The sequence below is a fragment of the Odontesthes bonariensis genome, chromosome 9, assembly GCF_027942865.1.
Source record: "Odontesthes bonariensis isolate fOdoBon6 chromosome 9, fOdoBon6.hap1, whole genome shotgun sequence".
Lineage (NCBI taxonomy): Eukaryota > Metazoa > Chordata > Actinopteri > Atheriniformes > Atherinopsidae > Odontesthes > Odontesthes bonariensis.
The window spans coordinates 35231757-35249716 of NC_134514.1; the positions used below are offsets into that span (position 1 = coordinate 35231757).

Genomic DNA, 17960 nt, shown 5'->3' on the forward strand with positions numbered 1-17960 from the left:
GTGGGTGGGCAGAAAACAATACCTGAAAAAAATCGGTGGAAAACCACTACTACAACTTAAAGCATAATAATAATAGTAATAATTCAATTCGGTAATGAAAATATGGTCACACTAGCATAAATCATGACCGTCAATTTTGTTAACAGTGTGGAATTTTTTTTATGAAGTTTTTTGTTTTTTTGTTTTTTGTAAAGAAATGTAGAACTTGTATGATGCATGCAAACGCACCATTACAACGCCATCAGGGTCACAAGAAATGTGTTCACCAAGTAACTGCTAAGTAACTGGAAAGCAGTTTTGACGATTGTTCTGCCCCTTAAAGGATAAGACCGGTTTTTTGACATTGGGCCCTTGATTTCACATTATAACATGATGTTCTACTCACCCCTGCTTGTTGTTGGTCATTTGGAGCTGTTCCGAAGATATTCGCGAGGCGTCTGGCTGCTCTCTTGAGATATTCGGCCATGAAACGGTTTCCTATGGGCAAGCTTATACAGGCACAAACTATGCTGTTTATAATTTATTAATTACTGTACACTAGCACTGATAACGTGGAGGTGCGTCGCTTACTTAAAAAAATCCGGGTTACTAATTTTGAATTTTAGCCGAATGAATAAATAGGCAGCAGGTCTGTGGGCTGTCTGTGGCAGTAGCACGACGATGACGTCAGTAACACCCACTTTACTAAAAAAAAAATCAAAATTACAATAACCCGGATTTTTTTAAGTAAGCGACGCACCTCCACGTTATCAGTGCTAGTGTAGAGTAATTAATAAATTATAAACAACATAGTTTGTGCCTGTATAAGCTTGCCCATAGGAAACCGTTTCATGGCCGAATATCTCAAGAGAGCAGCCAGACGCCTCTCGAATATCTTCAGAACAGCTCCAAATGACCAACAACAAGCAGGGATGAGTAGAACATCATGTTTTAATGTGAAATCAAGGGCCCAATGTCAAAAAACCGATCTTATCCTTTAACCCCTTCGCCATGTTGCAAATATGTCCTATTTTGGAGAGGTTTTTAGACCAGGACTTTAGGATGCAATAGCTTTAACATGCTCCACATTCTCCATTGAGGGTTTGAATTCAAGTAGATACTTGGGGCAAGACATCCAGCCAACTCCAGCTTTTTATTACCTTCATTAAGTCTACATTTCAGATCATTATATACAACAAAAACATCCGAAAATGTGAAAATCGCCTTTTTTTTTCAGCAGCAAGGGGTTAAGGTTACGCCCCCCCGTAAACACGATAACAAAAACATAAAAAAAGCTGTAAACTTTGCTGATATATGCTTTTTTTAAATCCCCACCTGCATTTATTCTATCAATACAAGACACAAACAGAGATAATAAATCGTGGCCTTTTTTCTGGCCAGTTTTCTTTGGATGGACAGGGCATTTCTCAGGAGGGCAGGACTTGTTCCTGCCCCCACCCGTAGCCACACCCCTGATTACTAGTCTGTGTGTGCCATGATAATGATATGGCCAATGTCTTCCAAAGGAAACAAAAAAGTGAAGCACATAAATGGCTTTTCCACTAGCTCGCTTCAGCTCGGCTCGGCGCGCTATTGCGTGTTTCCACTAGCACGCCGTAGGCTACCTGCAACCAGGACGATTTTCCATACCACCTCAGCCCTGGTTCCAAGCGGGCCGAAGCGTTACTAAAACGTGACGTCAGCAGACTGCCTTCCACTGATTGGGCGAGGACTGTCGTCACTGGAAGCGTCATAACGCGGATAATAAAAGCTAGCGTTAGCAACCGTTAGCTTACCTCCAAACGTCGTCTTTTTGAAGCTCGTAACAAAACTCTCCGGTACTTTTCAATACTGTTTTGTCTGGCAGCCAGGAGTCTTCTCTGGCTCTCTTCTCTTGCCTTCTGTGCGACAAAAAGCCACAGGGTGAGCAGCAACACGCGCAGCCGTGTTACGACGACCCCGCCCACGTCAAGGAGGCACGAAGTATAATCGTTTGTAATGGAAACACAACCAAACCGAGCCGTGACGAGCCGTGCCGAGCTAGTGGAAAAGCGCCAATACATGAGCAGCTGAGCACTATTTCTGTGATGGGAAAAGTCTTTTGAATTTTTTTTTTTTTTTAAACCCAGGGAACAAATACGCCATTACAAGTCGCTTACATTTCAGTATAGATATTTTTTAGAAAACACAGAGTCACGAGCAAACGTGCTGATAGAAAGTAGTGTTTTTGTACAGCTGTGAGATAAATGCAAACAAAATAGTGCAACATTCATTCATATGCGAGCGAAGTGCTTCTCTACGGAAGCCCAGAGCGGACGTGGTACGTATAAACTTTTTTTTTTATGGTTTTCTCGAGATAACGATATAATTATGTCGTTATCTCGAGAAAACATTGATCGTTTTCTCGAGATAACGAGTTAATTTACCGATGGTTTTCAAGGCCACTTTTTCTCCCCAGTCCGCCCCTGTTTATATGTGTTTTATATGAGATAACTTTCATATCAGCCCGCGTCATTTAACGAGACGGCTAGCCCGACTGCAGCTCAATAAGCGTTTACACCAAAGTGATCCTGCTGATAAAGTCAACTTCATCAGTGACCAGCTGAGGGGACCAGGCCGTCTCCATGGTTACCGAATGATGCACGAGAGGTGCCGTTATCATTTTCTCGAGATAAATAACTCGTTATCTCGAGAAAACTAAATGCTTGTCACACCAGTGGGATTTTCTTTGTGCATTTTCACAGAATTGTTACACAAATGCTCCACATTCCATGTTTGATTCATAGGCTACTTTATTCAGTTTTCAATGAAAGGGAGGTAAAAATGGGTACACCTTTGCCAGAAATACATATAAACACATATAAACAGGGGCGGACTGGGGAGAAAAAGTGGCCTCGAAAACTATCGGTGAATAAACTCGTTATTATGACATAATTAACTTGTTTTCTCGAGAAAACCATCAAAAAAAAGTTTATACGTACCACGTCCGCTATGGGCTTCCGTACATTACAAAGCATAGGCTTCAATATTTCAGCAATGTTGTTCGAAACAACAGGTACGAAATGTAAGAATGTCGTTAAAGCACAAAATGACCCACTGTTTAGGAAAGACTGAGGAACTAAAATCATATGTAAAGCAGCAGGCAGAGCACAGATCCTACATTTCCTTCATTCATTCATTTTAACACCTGCTTCATTCTATTCAGGGACTGGAGCCTATCCCAGCAGCCATTATGCAAGAGGAAGGGTGCACTCTGGACAGGTCGCCAGTCAGTCACAGGGCCAACACAGAGACAAATTAGACAAGCAATCATGCACACTCCTAAAATGCATGTTGTTGGACTGAACCCACACATGAACATGGAGAACATGCAGATTCTACACAGAGAGAAACCAGCTGAGATTCAAACCAGGAACCTTCTTGCTGTGAGGCGACACTTCTAACCACCATAAACTTGGTTTGGGTCATTATGTGTCAACAATTGTGGTTTTCAAGCGCATACTTGTCATGGCTGAGAGGAGGAGTTGACCCAAATGCAGACTCAGAGACAGGAGGCCTGTGGATATACAGTTAGGTCCATAAATATTAGGACAGAGACAACTTGTTTTCTAATTTCGGTTCTGTGCATTACCCACAATGAATTGACATAGATGCAGTTAAAGTACAGACTTTCAACAAAAAGACTGCATAAAAATGTGAGAAACTAAAGCTTTATTTATTTTTTTATTTTTTTTGTAAACACAATCCCTTCATTTCATGGGCTCAAAAGTAATTGTACAAATGAAATAACTGAAAATAAAATGTTCATTTCTAATACTTGGCTGAAAACCCTTTGCTGGCAATGACAGCCTGACGTCTTGAATTCGTGGACATCACTAGATGCTGGGTTTCCTCCTTTTTAATGCTCTCCCAGGCCTTCACTGCGGTGGTTTTCAGTTGCTGTTTGTTTGTGGGCCTTTTTGTCCAAAGTTTAGTCTTCAACAAGTGAAATGCTCAATTGGGTTAAGATCAGGTGACTGACTTGGCCATTCAAGAATATTCCACTTCTTTGCTTTAATAAACTCCTGGTTTGCTTTGGCTGTATGTTTTGGGTCATTGTCCATCTGTAATATGAAACACCGCCCAAACGATTTGACTGCATTTAGCTGGATTTGAGCAGACAGTACGTCTCTGAACACCTCAGAATTTATTCGGCTGCTTCTGTCCTGTGCCGCATCATCAATAAACGCTAGTGTCCCAGTGTCACTGGCGGCCATGCATGCCCAAACCATCCCAAGCCAAAAGTCAGACCTCACAATCGCTTGGCTCTATTTTCTCTCTCCCTTCGTATCACTGCGCGCTGTGTAGACCGTGCAGACCGAAGTGCAGACCGAGCAGTCCCCTGATTGGCCCGATGTCACTTTTTGTATCTATATATGAACTTGTTTTCTCTTTGTAATTTTGTTTTACTGTTTAAAGCACTTTGTGATTTTTATATATGAAAGGTGCTATATAAATAAAAGTTCTTCTTCTTCTTCCCCTGCTTCCGAGCAGTAAACACCGTAACAGGCGCGGCGGTCGGCAGGCGGCAGCGCGCAGTGATACGAAGGGAGAGAGAAAATAGCACCAAGCGATTGTGAGGTCTGACTTTTTCTGGACAACGATTTTGGGATGCAAATGTATTACTCTTTTGAACGCATATTGTTTTAAGAAGCAAAACGCTTTATTTTTGTGGCCCCAGCCAACTAGCCGGACTACCTTCATCAACACCAAAACGAGGCTGGAACTCGGCTCACAGGACGCAGCGGGGGGGTAAGAAAATGTTCATAAATGATATTGCTAATATGGGATGTCATACAGCTTCATGTCAAAAGAGGCGAACTATCCATCTAAAGCCATATAAAAGGTGCAGATGTAGATTTAAAGACACAGCCAAAGAATAAAATGAGATCACTTTTGACACGTCTGGCCCTTGCTTGCTCTGATGCATCCTCTGCTCCTAAATACCTCACTTATCTTTTAGAAAAGACTGAAGTGTCTTACAATGCATTACTCATATAATGCACGTAGCTCCTGGGAGTGGTAAGTCTGATCTATTTCCTGCTGTAAAATTCAGATCTGTATCAGCTTGCCTAACACTAAACGATTTGCCAACAACTCAAACCATTCCTTTTCAGGTTGTTTTTCCCACTGTTCATTACCCTGCAGTGAACTCAGGTTTACCGTTATTCTTTAACCTGAAACCCCCTCTGGGTTTAAGGTTGCTTCTGTCTGGGGAAGAGGGGGCAGTATAAATAGCGCCGTGTTCCCGCTCAGGTTACTCTGCCAGAGTCCAGGTTCAAATGCCGAAAGACAGAGGGACACGCTGACAGACATCACAAAGCCACGCAGGACACTGAATACTGAGTGCATGGATTATTTAAAGAAAATGTTCGTGTTGGTAATTATGTCATTAACATTTTATTGTGAGCGTCGGAACAGAAAATCAAGTGCATGATTGATTAAAATTTCAGTGAATCGCCATGACTAACATCTAACAACTTGGTTTACAGTTTTACTTCCTCAACAGTTTGGGCAAGATTATGACACATTTCAAAAGTAAAAACTAAGGGAAGACGAATAGATTTCACTTTTGAGGTGTCATCTTCAGGTAGTTTAACAAATATGCTTGGGAGAATTATTACTAGTGTGGGACTGTATTTTTCAGGTGATTATGTATAATTTTAGCCAAATCACTTGAAATTCCCATATGGAACTGCATGCTTTTTTGCCAAACATACAAAATGCACCTGTTTGTCAGCTTAAGTTAAAAGAATAAAAAGAGGATGTATATCAAACAGTACTGCCCTCCTAAATGATACAGTCTACATCTGTCTCACATGTGCCATTTCTTGTTGGTTTGTGTATTAGTTTTCCAGTCCTGAGTAGTTTTGGTGGAAAACGCATGGAATTCGTAGAAAGGTTTTGAGGCTAATTATCATTAATTCAATCTTCTTTCTTTTTTTTTAGATTTTTATCTCGCTCTCAGTCAATCATTGTAACATATCACTTTGTTAAATGTGTGAACACCAACATCTTACTAATGAATCCCAGCTTGATACATTTATTTTTATTTCAGTGGAGCTTACAAAGGTGAGCATCAACGTTCTCATTCAGATCCTGAATTATGAGATTTTAACCACCTACACTGGGTAAGCATTAAACAGCTAAACTTGGTAATTTTATGTCAGCATTGAATTTCCACAGTTGCGTAAACATTGGACTATATATATATATATATATATATATATATATATATATATATATATATATATATATTTGCACCGGTGGACTTTATTGTAATGATGGTACTACATCCTGTACAACCTTTTGTACTAAAAAGGATATGTCTCCATAGAAAGATGTTTTTACTATTTATATTTAGGCGTAAATAAACTTGTTTTGTAACAAGTCACCGGGGCTTTTTCTGCGTTAAACCAGACCACCATCTTTCTCTAATAATAATCAACAGAACACAACAATAAAACAGCTGAACAATGCTTGAACAAGTGGATCGGAAACATTGAAATGATATTGTCAGTCGCTGTCTTACTGATATAATCAGTATCTGTTTCTTACTGTAGAAAAAAACTTGAGGAACCAGTGATCTCAGATGAAAGCATCCATGGTTTGGGCTATCTTTAACTTTGCAGTACTTTCACTCACCATCTGAGGTGCATGCTCCCAGTGACACGCCATCAGCTCTTTGCCTGCACAGTGAAATGCAGTGTAAGAGCCGGCTATCGATTGCAAAGCTGCCAGACATTTTTCTATTACAGTAATGAGTGAACTGAGTGAGCTCTGCTCTGCTAAGGCATGCAGATATTGAAGAAACCAGGGGGGTAGGGATGAATTGATTTTCAATCTGATATTGGTCTGGTGGATCGCAGACGGACACCGTTGGGAGTTTCCCTAACAATACCATGTGGGATTGGCATTATAACAGTAAAAGAGAGTTTTCACAGCAAGGAAGGTTTCCTGGAATAAAATGCATGTAGAGGTAAACTGGACATCTCCACAGACTTGTCTGCTTACCATCAATACAAACCAACAAAGTAAAGAACTGTTAGAAAATCTCACAAAAAGGATGTTTTGAACCTGGTTCTGAACTCTGCCATAGCTGATAGTTCCCATCGTTGTATCCAGTACTATTATCTCAGAGGTCCAGTGTTTGATATTAAACACTGGCAATAGTGGCCATATCCAGTATTAAGAAAGGACACTGTTTATAAAGAAGGTAGATACCAGTAATGTTACTTTAAGGACTGCACATTCGTGTGGTGGTGAGTACTATCCCCTCCCAGCAAGAAAGTTTCTGGTGTGAATCTCAGCTGGGTTCCTCCTGTGTAGAATGTGCATGTTACCCCTGTGCATGCATTTGTACTCCACCTTCCTCCCACTGTCCATGTTAACATGTATGTTAAGTGGTGACTCTAAATTGTCCCTCGGAGTGAGTGTGAGCGTGGATGGGTGTTTGTCTCGTTTGTCTCTGTGTGGTCCTGTGATGGACTGGTGACCTGTCCATGGGGTACCCCGCCTCTTGCCCAATGACGCCTGGGATAGGCTCCAGCCCCCCCCCAGGTATAGAAAATGGATGGATGGATGGATGGATGGTCCTTCTAAATTAACTCTAGCAGTGAGTGTGAGTGTGCATAGTTGTTTTGCCTCTGTCTGCCCTGTGACAGAGGCAGACAGAGGCAAAACAACTATGCACACTCACACTCACTGCTAGAGTTAATTTAGAAGGACCACCTATACATGGTGTTACCCCCACCCCCAAAACCCATTTCCTACCTTGTGATAGACGAGTCTGCTGCTTGACCTGGAGTCCATCAATAGCACAGAGGTTCCCACAGGGGTGCAACGTGATGACCCCAGACCTGTTCTCTATGTAACAGTGCTGGGCTGCCACCCCAGGGCTCTGAATGTTGATGTCCATGGGACCATGACCCAGAGTGGTCCGGCCTAAGGGAAGGAAGACTTCAATCAGGTGATGCAGTATGTACAGTCTAGCCCTGTTAATATACAGATATAATTTGGAAATTTATGCTACACATTGTAATATACAGTACGTACATATTGTGTTAAATTGAACCTGGCACTGATGATAACATGGATATCTTAAGACTGATTAAAGACAGATTTACATTAAATACTTGCAGTGAAACATCATTAGCCTATATACAGTAGTTGAGTCAGATGTTTTGACTCTGAAAGGCTTTCTACCAACAACTAATTACAGTACCAGTATTGTAGCAGTCATTACAGTAGTAAGTGTGAGGGTAAAACTGTTTTTTTTAAATATATAATAAGGGTAGTAAAACAAAAATACTGTGTCGACCACTCTATTCTTTCACAGATGCTTAATCAATTAATCAAATGTAATGCTGCTCACAATCTTTACAACAAAATGAATTGCGCTCAACTTTTCAGAAAATACATATTTTCAAAATGCTATTGTTATGTTACAACATGCCATTTTGTTGATTGTCTATGTGTTACTATGAGAATTCACAATATGAACAAGCAGGCACAGGCTAACTGACGACACCTCGTGAAAACATGAACATTGGCGGATGTTTGTGACTCATTACTTATGGAGGTACTCGGTGTAGTTCATTGTGTTGCCCTATAGAAGCAAAACACTGAAACTAAAGATTAAGTTGAAGTTAGACCAAATAATAGTTTTTGACTTACTAAAGCAATGACAATGCTACAGAAAGTTAAAAAAAATATGGAATGTGGAAACAAAGCATAGAAAAAATTTCAGACTGCAGTGACTGCACTTGACCTAGTTGAAACTTGTTACTTTTTTAAAATGTTTTTCTTGACATTTAGAAATAGACTTTCCAGATTAACAAATTATACAAAATGTTAACTAACAAAGCAAAATAATAGCAGTACAATCAACCTGATCTATTGAATCTACTGTGTAAAACAAGAGAAAGAAAAACAACCTGTAACTAAAACAGGATTTCGAACATTAAGGGAACATGTCTGCCATTAGTAAAAAGACCTGATGCATTTTTATGCTATTCTGAGGGAAGAAAGGATAGAAATCAACCTGCACCGAGCCTCCAGATGAGAGCCTATTCTCTAAAAAAAATGTCACACGTTAGTGCAACTAACAAATATGTACCGACTCCCACACACACTTTCTTAGGCTGGACATAATCCTCTGATAAAAGAGCCTCCATGCATACCAAAAAAGGCAATACACAGAGACACAAAGGTAGACAGACAGAAAATGCACGGCATTAAAGCAAATACCAGTAGATAACCAGACACCAGCTGAAACCTGCTTGTTTTTAACAGAGACAGACGGTGACAAAGGTGATTACAGGGCTGGTCAACACAGGGATAAGTGTGAGTATTTTGTAATGTAATAATTCAAAACATCATGAAATAAACTATAAAAAAATCTAACAATACAGAAATTGGGCTGCAACAATGTGTCAGGAATTCTTCTTGTCCTAACTAACTCATTTCCCTCATCACTTGTGATTTTGGTTATTGGTTATAAGTGCTCGGTAATCATTTGTAAGATTAATTGCTCCAATATATTTATCCGCAAACAGTAAAGTAGTTTGTAGCGATGCCAGCAGCTATTGCATCATTGTAAAGTTTGCTGCTTGTTGTGTCAGTGTTGAAGCAGCGGTCTCACCCTCAGGCAGGGGCAGCAGAGTGATTGCAGTGCTCAACCGTCCACTGCCCAGGCTCACCAGGTGAGGGCGCTCTGCTTGAAACTTCAGCCCCTTTCCGGTCTCAATCAGGTCCAGGGGGGTGTTCTGTAGAGGAACATACTGTGTGAATATTTCACAAATTCATTTTTAACTGTAACACATTTGGTACTTGTGTATCATGTTTGTGCTCTGTATTATAAGTCGAAAGGGCTTTTATGTTGTCAGAGAAATGTTATATGCTGCATGATCAGTACCACAGGAGGACAAATTATTGCCTCCTATGGAGAAAGAACTTTCAAACACGTTTTTGTCACAGATAGCAATTCAAATCCAATTATGGGCTGACAAGTTCACTGCTACAAATAAATGAGAGCATCACAGCTCTGCGATGCAACATTGTTTTACAGAGCAGACTGTCCTCTAAACCTCTGAGGGGACTGCATGGTCTGCCTCTGCTTACTTAACTACGTCTGGTAACAAATAGCCTGTTGTGAATGGGATTGAACAAGAAATTATTTCCTGTTCATTAGCTGAACTAATTGGCGGAATATGGTACAAAAATGTGAAGATGTGGCATTACAGAGGGAGTCACGCGGAAGAAATGATGCTCAGCTTTTACAGAGTTTTACAGCTAAACTCATGCATAAGACACACAGAAAGATGCAAATAAGAAGGAGGTTTTCATTATGAGAGGGCATTTTCCCTGCTGGAGCCTTTGCCTGTTTACTCACTCCTAGCACACTGAGGAAAGTGCTTGCGTGTGTCGTCTTCTCTCTCCAAGCTCTGCCTGAAGTACCACAATATGATGTTGGCACAGCAAGAGCATGTCACTATAGCAACAGCACTCCAAAATTCAGAGACTCTAAGCCCCCGGAGGGTTTTCAGTGAAGTAACCTCTGATGAACACTTAATTACAGCAATGCCTGAATACAAAGCCAATTATGCTTTTTAGTTATCCTATTTTTTGTTAAATTAGTCCCACAGCAGCACTGAGCTCTGACTGGGATGCAGCAAAATGTGACTTCCTGTTTCACTCCACTTATTATACCGTTTTAACACCAAAAATATGACAACTACTAAAATAAACCAATTCATTTTTTTCTTCTGACAGGACAATTGTGTCAACCTTCAGTGCTTTGAAGGCTACAATTTATTCAGAACTGATCCAGTAATTACCCCGATCTTCTTTATCTGGCTTGGTCCATTACTGTAAGAGAGCATTATTGACGAGCATCTGCTGCCAACTTACAGCTACACTGCTAACTATTTTTGTCTCAGATCAATAGAGTAAGTATTTATATCTATATAAATGCTTTTGGTATGACAGAAGAAATAGCTTCATTATGTCTGCTGTTACTGCATTAAATTGCACACCAGATTCACAGGTTTTGAATGACAGGTGGCGTATATATAAACACACCGTAGATGTAAAATGCGAAAGTTCAGTAAGAGAGATCGGATACATTACATTCACAAAATGGATTTACTGTTCCATCCATCCATTTTCTACACCCCCTTAATCCAATTTGGGGTGGCGTGGGGTGGGGGCTGGAGCCTATCCCAGCTGTGATTGGGCGAGAGGCAGGGTACACCCTGGATGGGTCGCCAGTCCATCACAGGGCCACACAGAGACAAAAATGAGACACACAATCATGCACGCTCACACTCTCTCCCAGGGACAATTTGGAGTCACCTGATAACCTAACATGCATGTGGACAGTGGGAGGAAGCCACGCATGCATGGGAGAACATGAAAACTCCACACAGAAAGCCCGCAGACCCTCTTGCTGTGAGGCACTGGTGCTAATCAACACATTACCGTGCAGCCCGATTTACAGTTCCCGAGAGGGTATTAGCTGTCCATCTTTTTCATTAAACTGGTTTTCTTCTTTATAAATGAGCATTAGTGGACAACCTGAATACTTAATACTTGAAATACATCTAAAATTCACTAATCAGCCTTATGGCCTAATGTCACACAGTTATGTAGTTTATCTTGGCAGGTCATTTTTACAGATGTTTTCAGAGAGCTTATGAGGCTCTGCTCCTGCTGAAGTATTAAATTAACTCTGATGCGCATGGACTTTTTTACTACCATTGATATGCATTTTAACTCCTCCTCTGACTGGATCAATTTTTTTTCCCCAGTTTTGAGCCTTTTTGTGTTTTTTATTTACAACGTGGATGCGATTATTGACTTGGCCGTGTGGTCGGTTTGCTAGCCATGTCTGCTAATAGGATTATCTGATTGCGGTGGTCGTTCGATGGAGTGGGGTCAGGCCTAAGAGGATTGCTAAGATAGAGATTGGCTTGGCTCCGGTAGGCTCACAGGAAGTGATGGGAGGAGGGGGGAGGTTGCAGCCGATCAATGCTGCAGGTTGCACGCTGGCTTATCCTTTGTGTGCTGCTGCTCCCACGCGGTGCAGTCTGCAACAGCTTGCTCCTCTATCTGTGTCTGTCTTTGCATGCTGTGGGGGCACGATAACGCCATATGTATGCCTCCTCGCATGCACCAAAAGTACATCATATGGAAATGAAAAGTATCTGATTGGGTTGTCTTTACAGACCCCCCCCACGCACACACACACACACACACACACACACACTGACACACATACATACACACTTCCCCTTAATGCCTGATAGGATTGTCTGAGGCAGCAGGTGGGAAACACAAATATCCAATCTCTGTCTAATTACTGACTCTGGCTGAGGACTCTTCACAACATACCGACATATGTCGTTAGAGTGCGTCCCAGCTGTGCCGCCTGACTTGACCGGCAGCCCCTTCACATGTTCACCTTCAACTCTGTATATATTAACTGTGGGAAGTTTACTGCCAGAAATGTGTCAAAGCAGTGGCATTGATATCAACGGACACAGTTATCATAAGCAGTGAGTGCTCACTGTGAATGAAGTGGAGAAATAGAACAACAGGGGCACACTGATTATGTGCGACTGTGTTTTTCTGTAAACGCTGCCAAGTTATGAATGATAACATCCTGATATGAATCCTCCTTTACTCTTACTCCTAAAATACCCATACTCACAGATACACACACATACCTGTAGCCGCTGGTGAGTTTGCTGTTTACTCTCAGGCATGTTCCTGTTCAAGCGGTCCATGTCCACTGAGCTGTCCACAGTTCCCTGCGACACATTAAGATCCTAAGAGGGGAAATGACAGCATTGAGACAGTGAGTAACATAATTCATCATGGCTGACCTCATCTCTACAAGGAAAGAGAGATTAAAGTATCAAAGTCTTGCATATTATCTCTTCCACGTCATGCTCTGGAACTTACTTCTGCATAATGTGAAAAAACTTTGCAAATGTTGAAAAACTCACACTTTAAAAAAAAAGATGAAAAGTCAGACCATACTGACTGGAATTCCCCTTCCCCATCCTGCCTGCATACTAAAGCTGTCAGAACACACATACAGACACACACACACACACAACTTTACACACACTAAACATCTGTTACACATATACATGCATTTAAATCTCTTTAATTTAGTTAGGTAGTTGACACATTCACTAGAAATCAACCTCCTCCAGAGAGCCTGGAGGGTTGCTCTGTTGCTGTGAAAACACACTCATACGCACTGCACACATCTCAAAAGTTCCCTTCTTATTCATGTCAGTTTTGGGTAATTCCATCACGTCAATGCAGATGAAATTGCTATTTATAAAGTTGTCTAAATGAACACAACTGTTACATAGCCACTGGCAGCGCGAGCGTCACTAAATGTGAGACAAGTACATTTGCAGTCACTTCATGACACATGAGAGGCTTTTGCTTTGCGAGGACCCAGAAAACTACACAGGGAAGGTGGGAAAACACATAATCAACCAATTCACAGAGAATCAGAGTTGTTTGCATGCATAAAATATTGTACAGTCGGGATGGAAAATGGTGTGCTCTGCCCTCACGATAACAAAGCACTGCTGTAGCATCATAATGTTTGCTCTCCTGATAGACCCATGACATTATATTCAGTAACGTCTGCCTCATGCAAACATCAAACACTGAATTATTAAACAGTTGGATAATAAACAGAAAGATTTTGAATTTTTATTATTCTTTTAATATATAAACTCATTGTAAAAAAAAAAGAAAACAGCCTTGCTTCCTCTGTTAATACATTTTACCTTTCTCCAGTTGTCCAGCAAGTGCATCGCCTCCATGGCGAGGAGCTGCTCCTGGCTTAATAAATCCTATCTGTGTGAGCTTGATTGACCACGACACTTTAAAGACTGTTGACCGACTTCAGTACAGTTTCTTCAATGCTGCCTCTTTCAGTAAAACACAGGTTGCCCCTTTGTATAGATCCCTGACTTTTTTGTCGAGAGCTACCGGTTCAGTGCCCTTAACAAACTACCATTCAGTCGGTCAGACCTGTTGCTGCTTGCTCCACTAAACTAAGACCTGCATTCCTACCTGGCAGCACCAAACTCACATAGAGCGGTGAGACATGTGCTTTTGTGTGTCTGTGTGTGTGGTTTTAAGTGTGTGCGCGCGTGCATGTGTGAGTGTATGTGAGCAATGATCAAAAGAAAGGCGAAAAAAGAGGGAAAGAAGAGATGAAAGAGATGATGGAAAATATTTGACTGAAATTAAGTTTTGAACATGTTGACTCAGGAAAAAAGCAGCTGCGTAATTATGCACAATACAAATATCCTACAATTCCTGCCTGAACAAGGAATTATGAATAAACCATGAGTCGTCCTGTCTGAGGAAGAGCACTATAATAGCATTGTATAACATTATTTCACAGCTGAAAAATAAATACATTTTCTGATGTAGCATTTTCAACAATTATATTTTACCAGGATCTGTCACAAAAATGACTAGGTCTGATTTTGGGGAAAATTTAAAATAGCTTTGTTAAGATTTGCAGTTTCATCATGACCACTGCAATAATAGATATATGCGGAAGGTTTGGCATGATTATGCACATGTTTCAGTTAGATAAATTTTAACAGCTGGATAAAATTCCATTTATCCACGCCATCTTGGATTTTGGCATACAACAAAATCATGTTTTTAGAAAATTGATGAAATTTAAAAAATGCAACTAAAACCTCTGTATCTGTATTCTGTTAATTCACTTGAACCTTTATTGAACAAGCACAAGTACAAAGGAAATGATTTTCAGTGTTATCATTGACCGACTTCATTGCATTTAGAATATATAGACAAAATTTTATTTTATTTTATGAATAATTATGATTAGAATTAATTAAATTCCAATTAGCTTGAATTGGACTTTATTATCTTAGTGCCTTGAGATGACATTTGTTGTATTTGGCGCTATATAAATAAAAATGAATTGAATTGAATTGAAATCTATAATCTAATGCAGGAACACACTCAAAATATTTGGGATATGGCATAGAGAGACAGAAGAGTTTATACAATATAAAAATAACACCATCCTGCATTGGTAACATGTGAGGGTATCAGGACTGGGTATAAAAGGTGCATTGACCAAAAGTCAAGGATCATGGATTACTAATCCGGGGGTGACATGTAACTTACTGAAAGCGTGTGCTGTCCCCATGGAAGCCAAACCAAACAGATTGTCTCAGGTGCCACACTACATGCCACATTCACCCATTCATGGCACTTTGTACATACACAGTGCTTTCTTCTACACTGATGGATGCATCAGGAGGCAACATAGGGTTCAGTGTCTTGCCCAAGGATGCTTCGACATGTGGTCTGGAGAAGCCGGGAGTCAAACCACTGACCTACCGAGTGGTAGATGACTGCTCTTCTTCCTTAGCTACAGCTGCACCAGAAGAGGTAGAGAGGGTGTCTGCATCCTGAACACAAACTGGCAGCTGGTTGCACTACGAAATCTTTAAGAGCTTTATAGTCATGATCCTGCACTGGTGGGCTGTTTTGGGTACTTCTAACCTTGAGCCGTAGGTTGAGTTGAACAGGATTTTGAGTTCATCCTCCTGGGGGGAGTCTGGGCTACCGCTCTCCTAATTCTGCACCTGCGGACGGCATCATTTTGAGATATCTCCACTGATTTGAGTAGAGGTGTATGTTTTTTCTCCAGATTTTGCGACATCAGCTTAGATGATGAGTCAATTAAAGAGTTGTGGGTGTTATCAATCCAGGTAAGATGCTCAGACCAGGAACTCTGGTTGGATCCAGTGACTCAAGTGATTGCGGTTTCTAGTTCCTGATTGAGCCTTTCTGTTTGTCCATTGGTCTGAGGATGGAAACCAAATGATGGACTTAACTGTTGCCCCTAAATATTTTGCAGAAAGCTGACCAGATTCGGGAGGTGTATTGAGAACCTCGCCAACCATTGCTAACTATATCATGTGACCAAAAGATATGATTAACAAGATCTACAATCTCAGAAGAAGTAGGTAGTTTAGGTAAGGCCACAAAATGGGCTGCCTTGGAAAAACAAACTATTATTTTGAAAATAACAGAATACCCTAGGGAAATGGGGAGACCAGTGACAAAGTCTAAGGCAATATGATAACAAGGATGACTGGGAACAAGATTGAACCCGCCCGGTGAGAGGTTGAAGGGATGCTTTTACATTTATGCGGTTACAGTCGGCACATGCCAGAACAAAAGCTCAGGGTCATTAGACAGACCTCCTAATAATAATAATGATAATATCCTTGATGTGATTAGAAAGCGCTTGGATTGGTCAAAGGGAAACTTTATTGGTCTCTGCTGAAAGACCGTCAAGTCCCAACGCAGAAAGCCTCTGCATTTGTCGAAATCTCCAAGAAAAGGTTCAGGATCTGGCATGTAAGGTTCATGGGATAGAGGTGTATTGACGGGGGATTCATCGAAAGAGCTGAAGCGGAGGACAACAGACTTGAGGTTAATCCTATGGTAAGATTAGATACTTGTGTGGTTAGTTGAGATACTTGCTGAGACAAGGATGGATTTATGTCCACCAGAGAACGTAATACTTGTTCATGCTTTCCTAATAAGCATCCTTGACTGAATAAAGCCTGTTGGAGCGTTTTTCTGACTCTGAAGGGTCCATTTAAACCTTTTGGCCAGTTCATTCTGTTACAGATTGTGTGGCTGGCTCCCTTAGCAGAGACGAGGGAGACTGAACTGGGGTAAAAAGGTTTATTTAGAATAATAAATGTGCAAAACTGAACTTGGTTTAGTTAAGGGGAAAGGTCCCAGCTGATGAAGGTTTGAAGGGGTGCAGAGAGGGATTGCACAGGTGAATCTCCAGGTAAGGATGAGAAACTGATATATACTGAGAGTTTTACTGACCGGGAGGGTTTTTTCCTTACAGACTCGGATCTCTACCTTTCTGGAGAGCTGGTGGTGATGGTACAGAGTAGCTTGGAAAGAGTGAGGAAAAAGAAAAGACAAACAAAAGAAAAATATCCCAACCTTGTGTGCATTTGAAACTTTTTCTGTTTATCATTTTAGATTAATGTTTCAGTTAAAATTCTGTATATAGTAAAATGTTCCACCCAAACACGTTTTTATACATATATTTATGTACTCTCAAAAAGTGTATTTTATACTTAATCTTATGCTATAACTAAGATCAGCACGCAAAATAGATTATTTGATTTAGGTTCAAATATATGGGAACTCACAAAACTCAATGCTATAAGTTATTTGCTGTGCTATGTATAAAGTATATTTAGATTTTTTTCTTCTTTGCATGATTATATCATTTAATCTTTGTAAAGATCACTTATAATATCTAATAATTGGTTGCATCAATTTATTAGCTGAAGCTTACGTTGTACTATTCAGTACTATGTTGCTACTAGTTTTTGATTTTATGGGGTGGAAGTGATAACACATACTGCTACCAGAAGCTAGATGAAGAAAACAGCAGACTGCTGTACTCTCAGACTTTGACATGAACATGAATTTGAAAATATGAACTGATACAAAAGACAGTAATGCAGAAATGATCTTAGTTCCTTTCATTGTTGTATTTTTTCTAGTCCCATTGATCAATTACATACTGTCTTAATCAAAAATGTAAACATAAATAAATGAAATACTATGTCATAACAGTGGATACAAATTATACCTGTAAAGAGTCACTAAGCATCCCTGAATTTAGCAGTGGAAAGGATGCTGTAGATACAGGGTTTGCGTTATAAGCTGCAGTTTCAGGAACAATATGGCCTCGTAACTGCTAACATTTAGTAAAGCTGAACTGTGGGGGATTGTTTTGGTTAAAAATATATCTCATAAAGAAGGAAAAGTGTAGTCACAGAGAGTCAACATTTCTAAACATTGTAATTAAG

General features: G+C 40.4%; 1 protein-coding gene across 11 annotated transcripts in view; it reads right to left on the reverse strand.

Annotated features, from left to right (window-relative positions):
• The window catches only part of phldb1b (pleckstrin homology-like domain, family B, member 1b), a 127439-nt gene that overhangs the window by 81782 nt on the left and 27697 nt on the right, over positions 1–17960 (reverse strand). For all 11 annotated transcript variants that reach the window (XM_075474128.1, XM_075474123.1, XM_075474122.1 and 8 more), the window contains exons 2-4: positions 12747–12848; positions 9662–9785; positions 7792–7962 (exon numbers count right to left, since the gene is read on the reverse strand). In XM_075474128.1, coding sequence (XP_075330243.1) covers positions 7792–7962; positions 9662–9785; positions 12747–12806 — 355 coding nt within the window. In that variant the 5' untranslated portion in view covers positions 12807–12848. The remainder of the gene's footprint in view (positions 1–7791; positions 7963–9661; positions 9786–12746; positions 12849–17960) is intronic.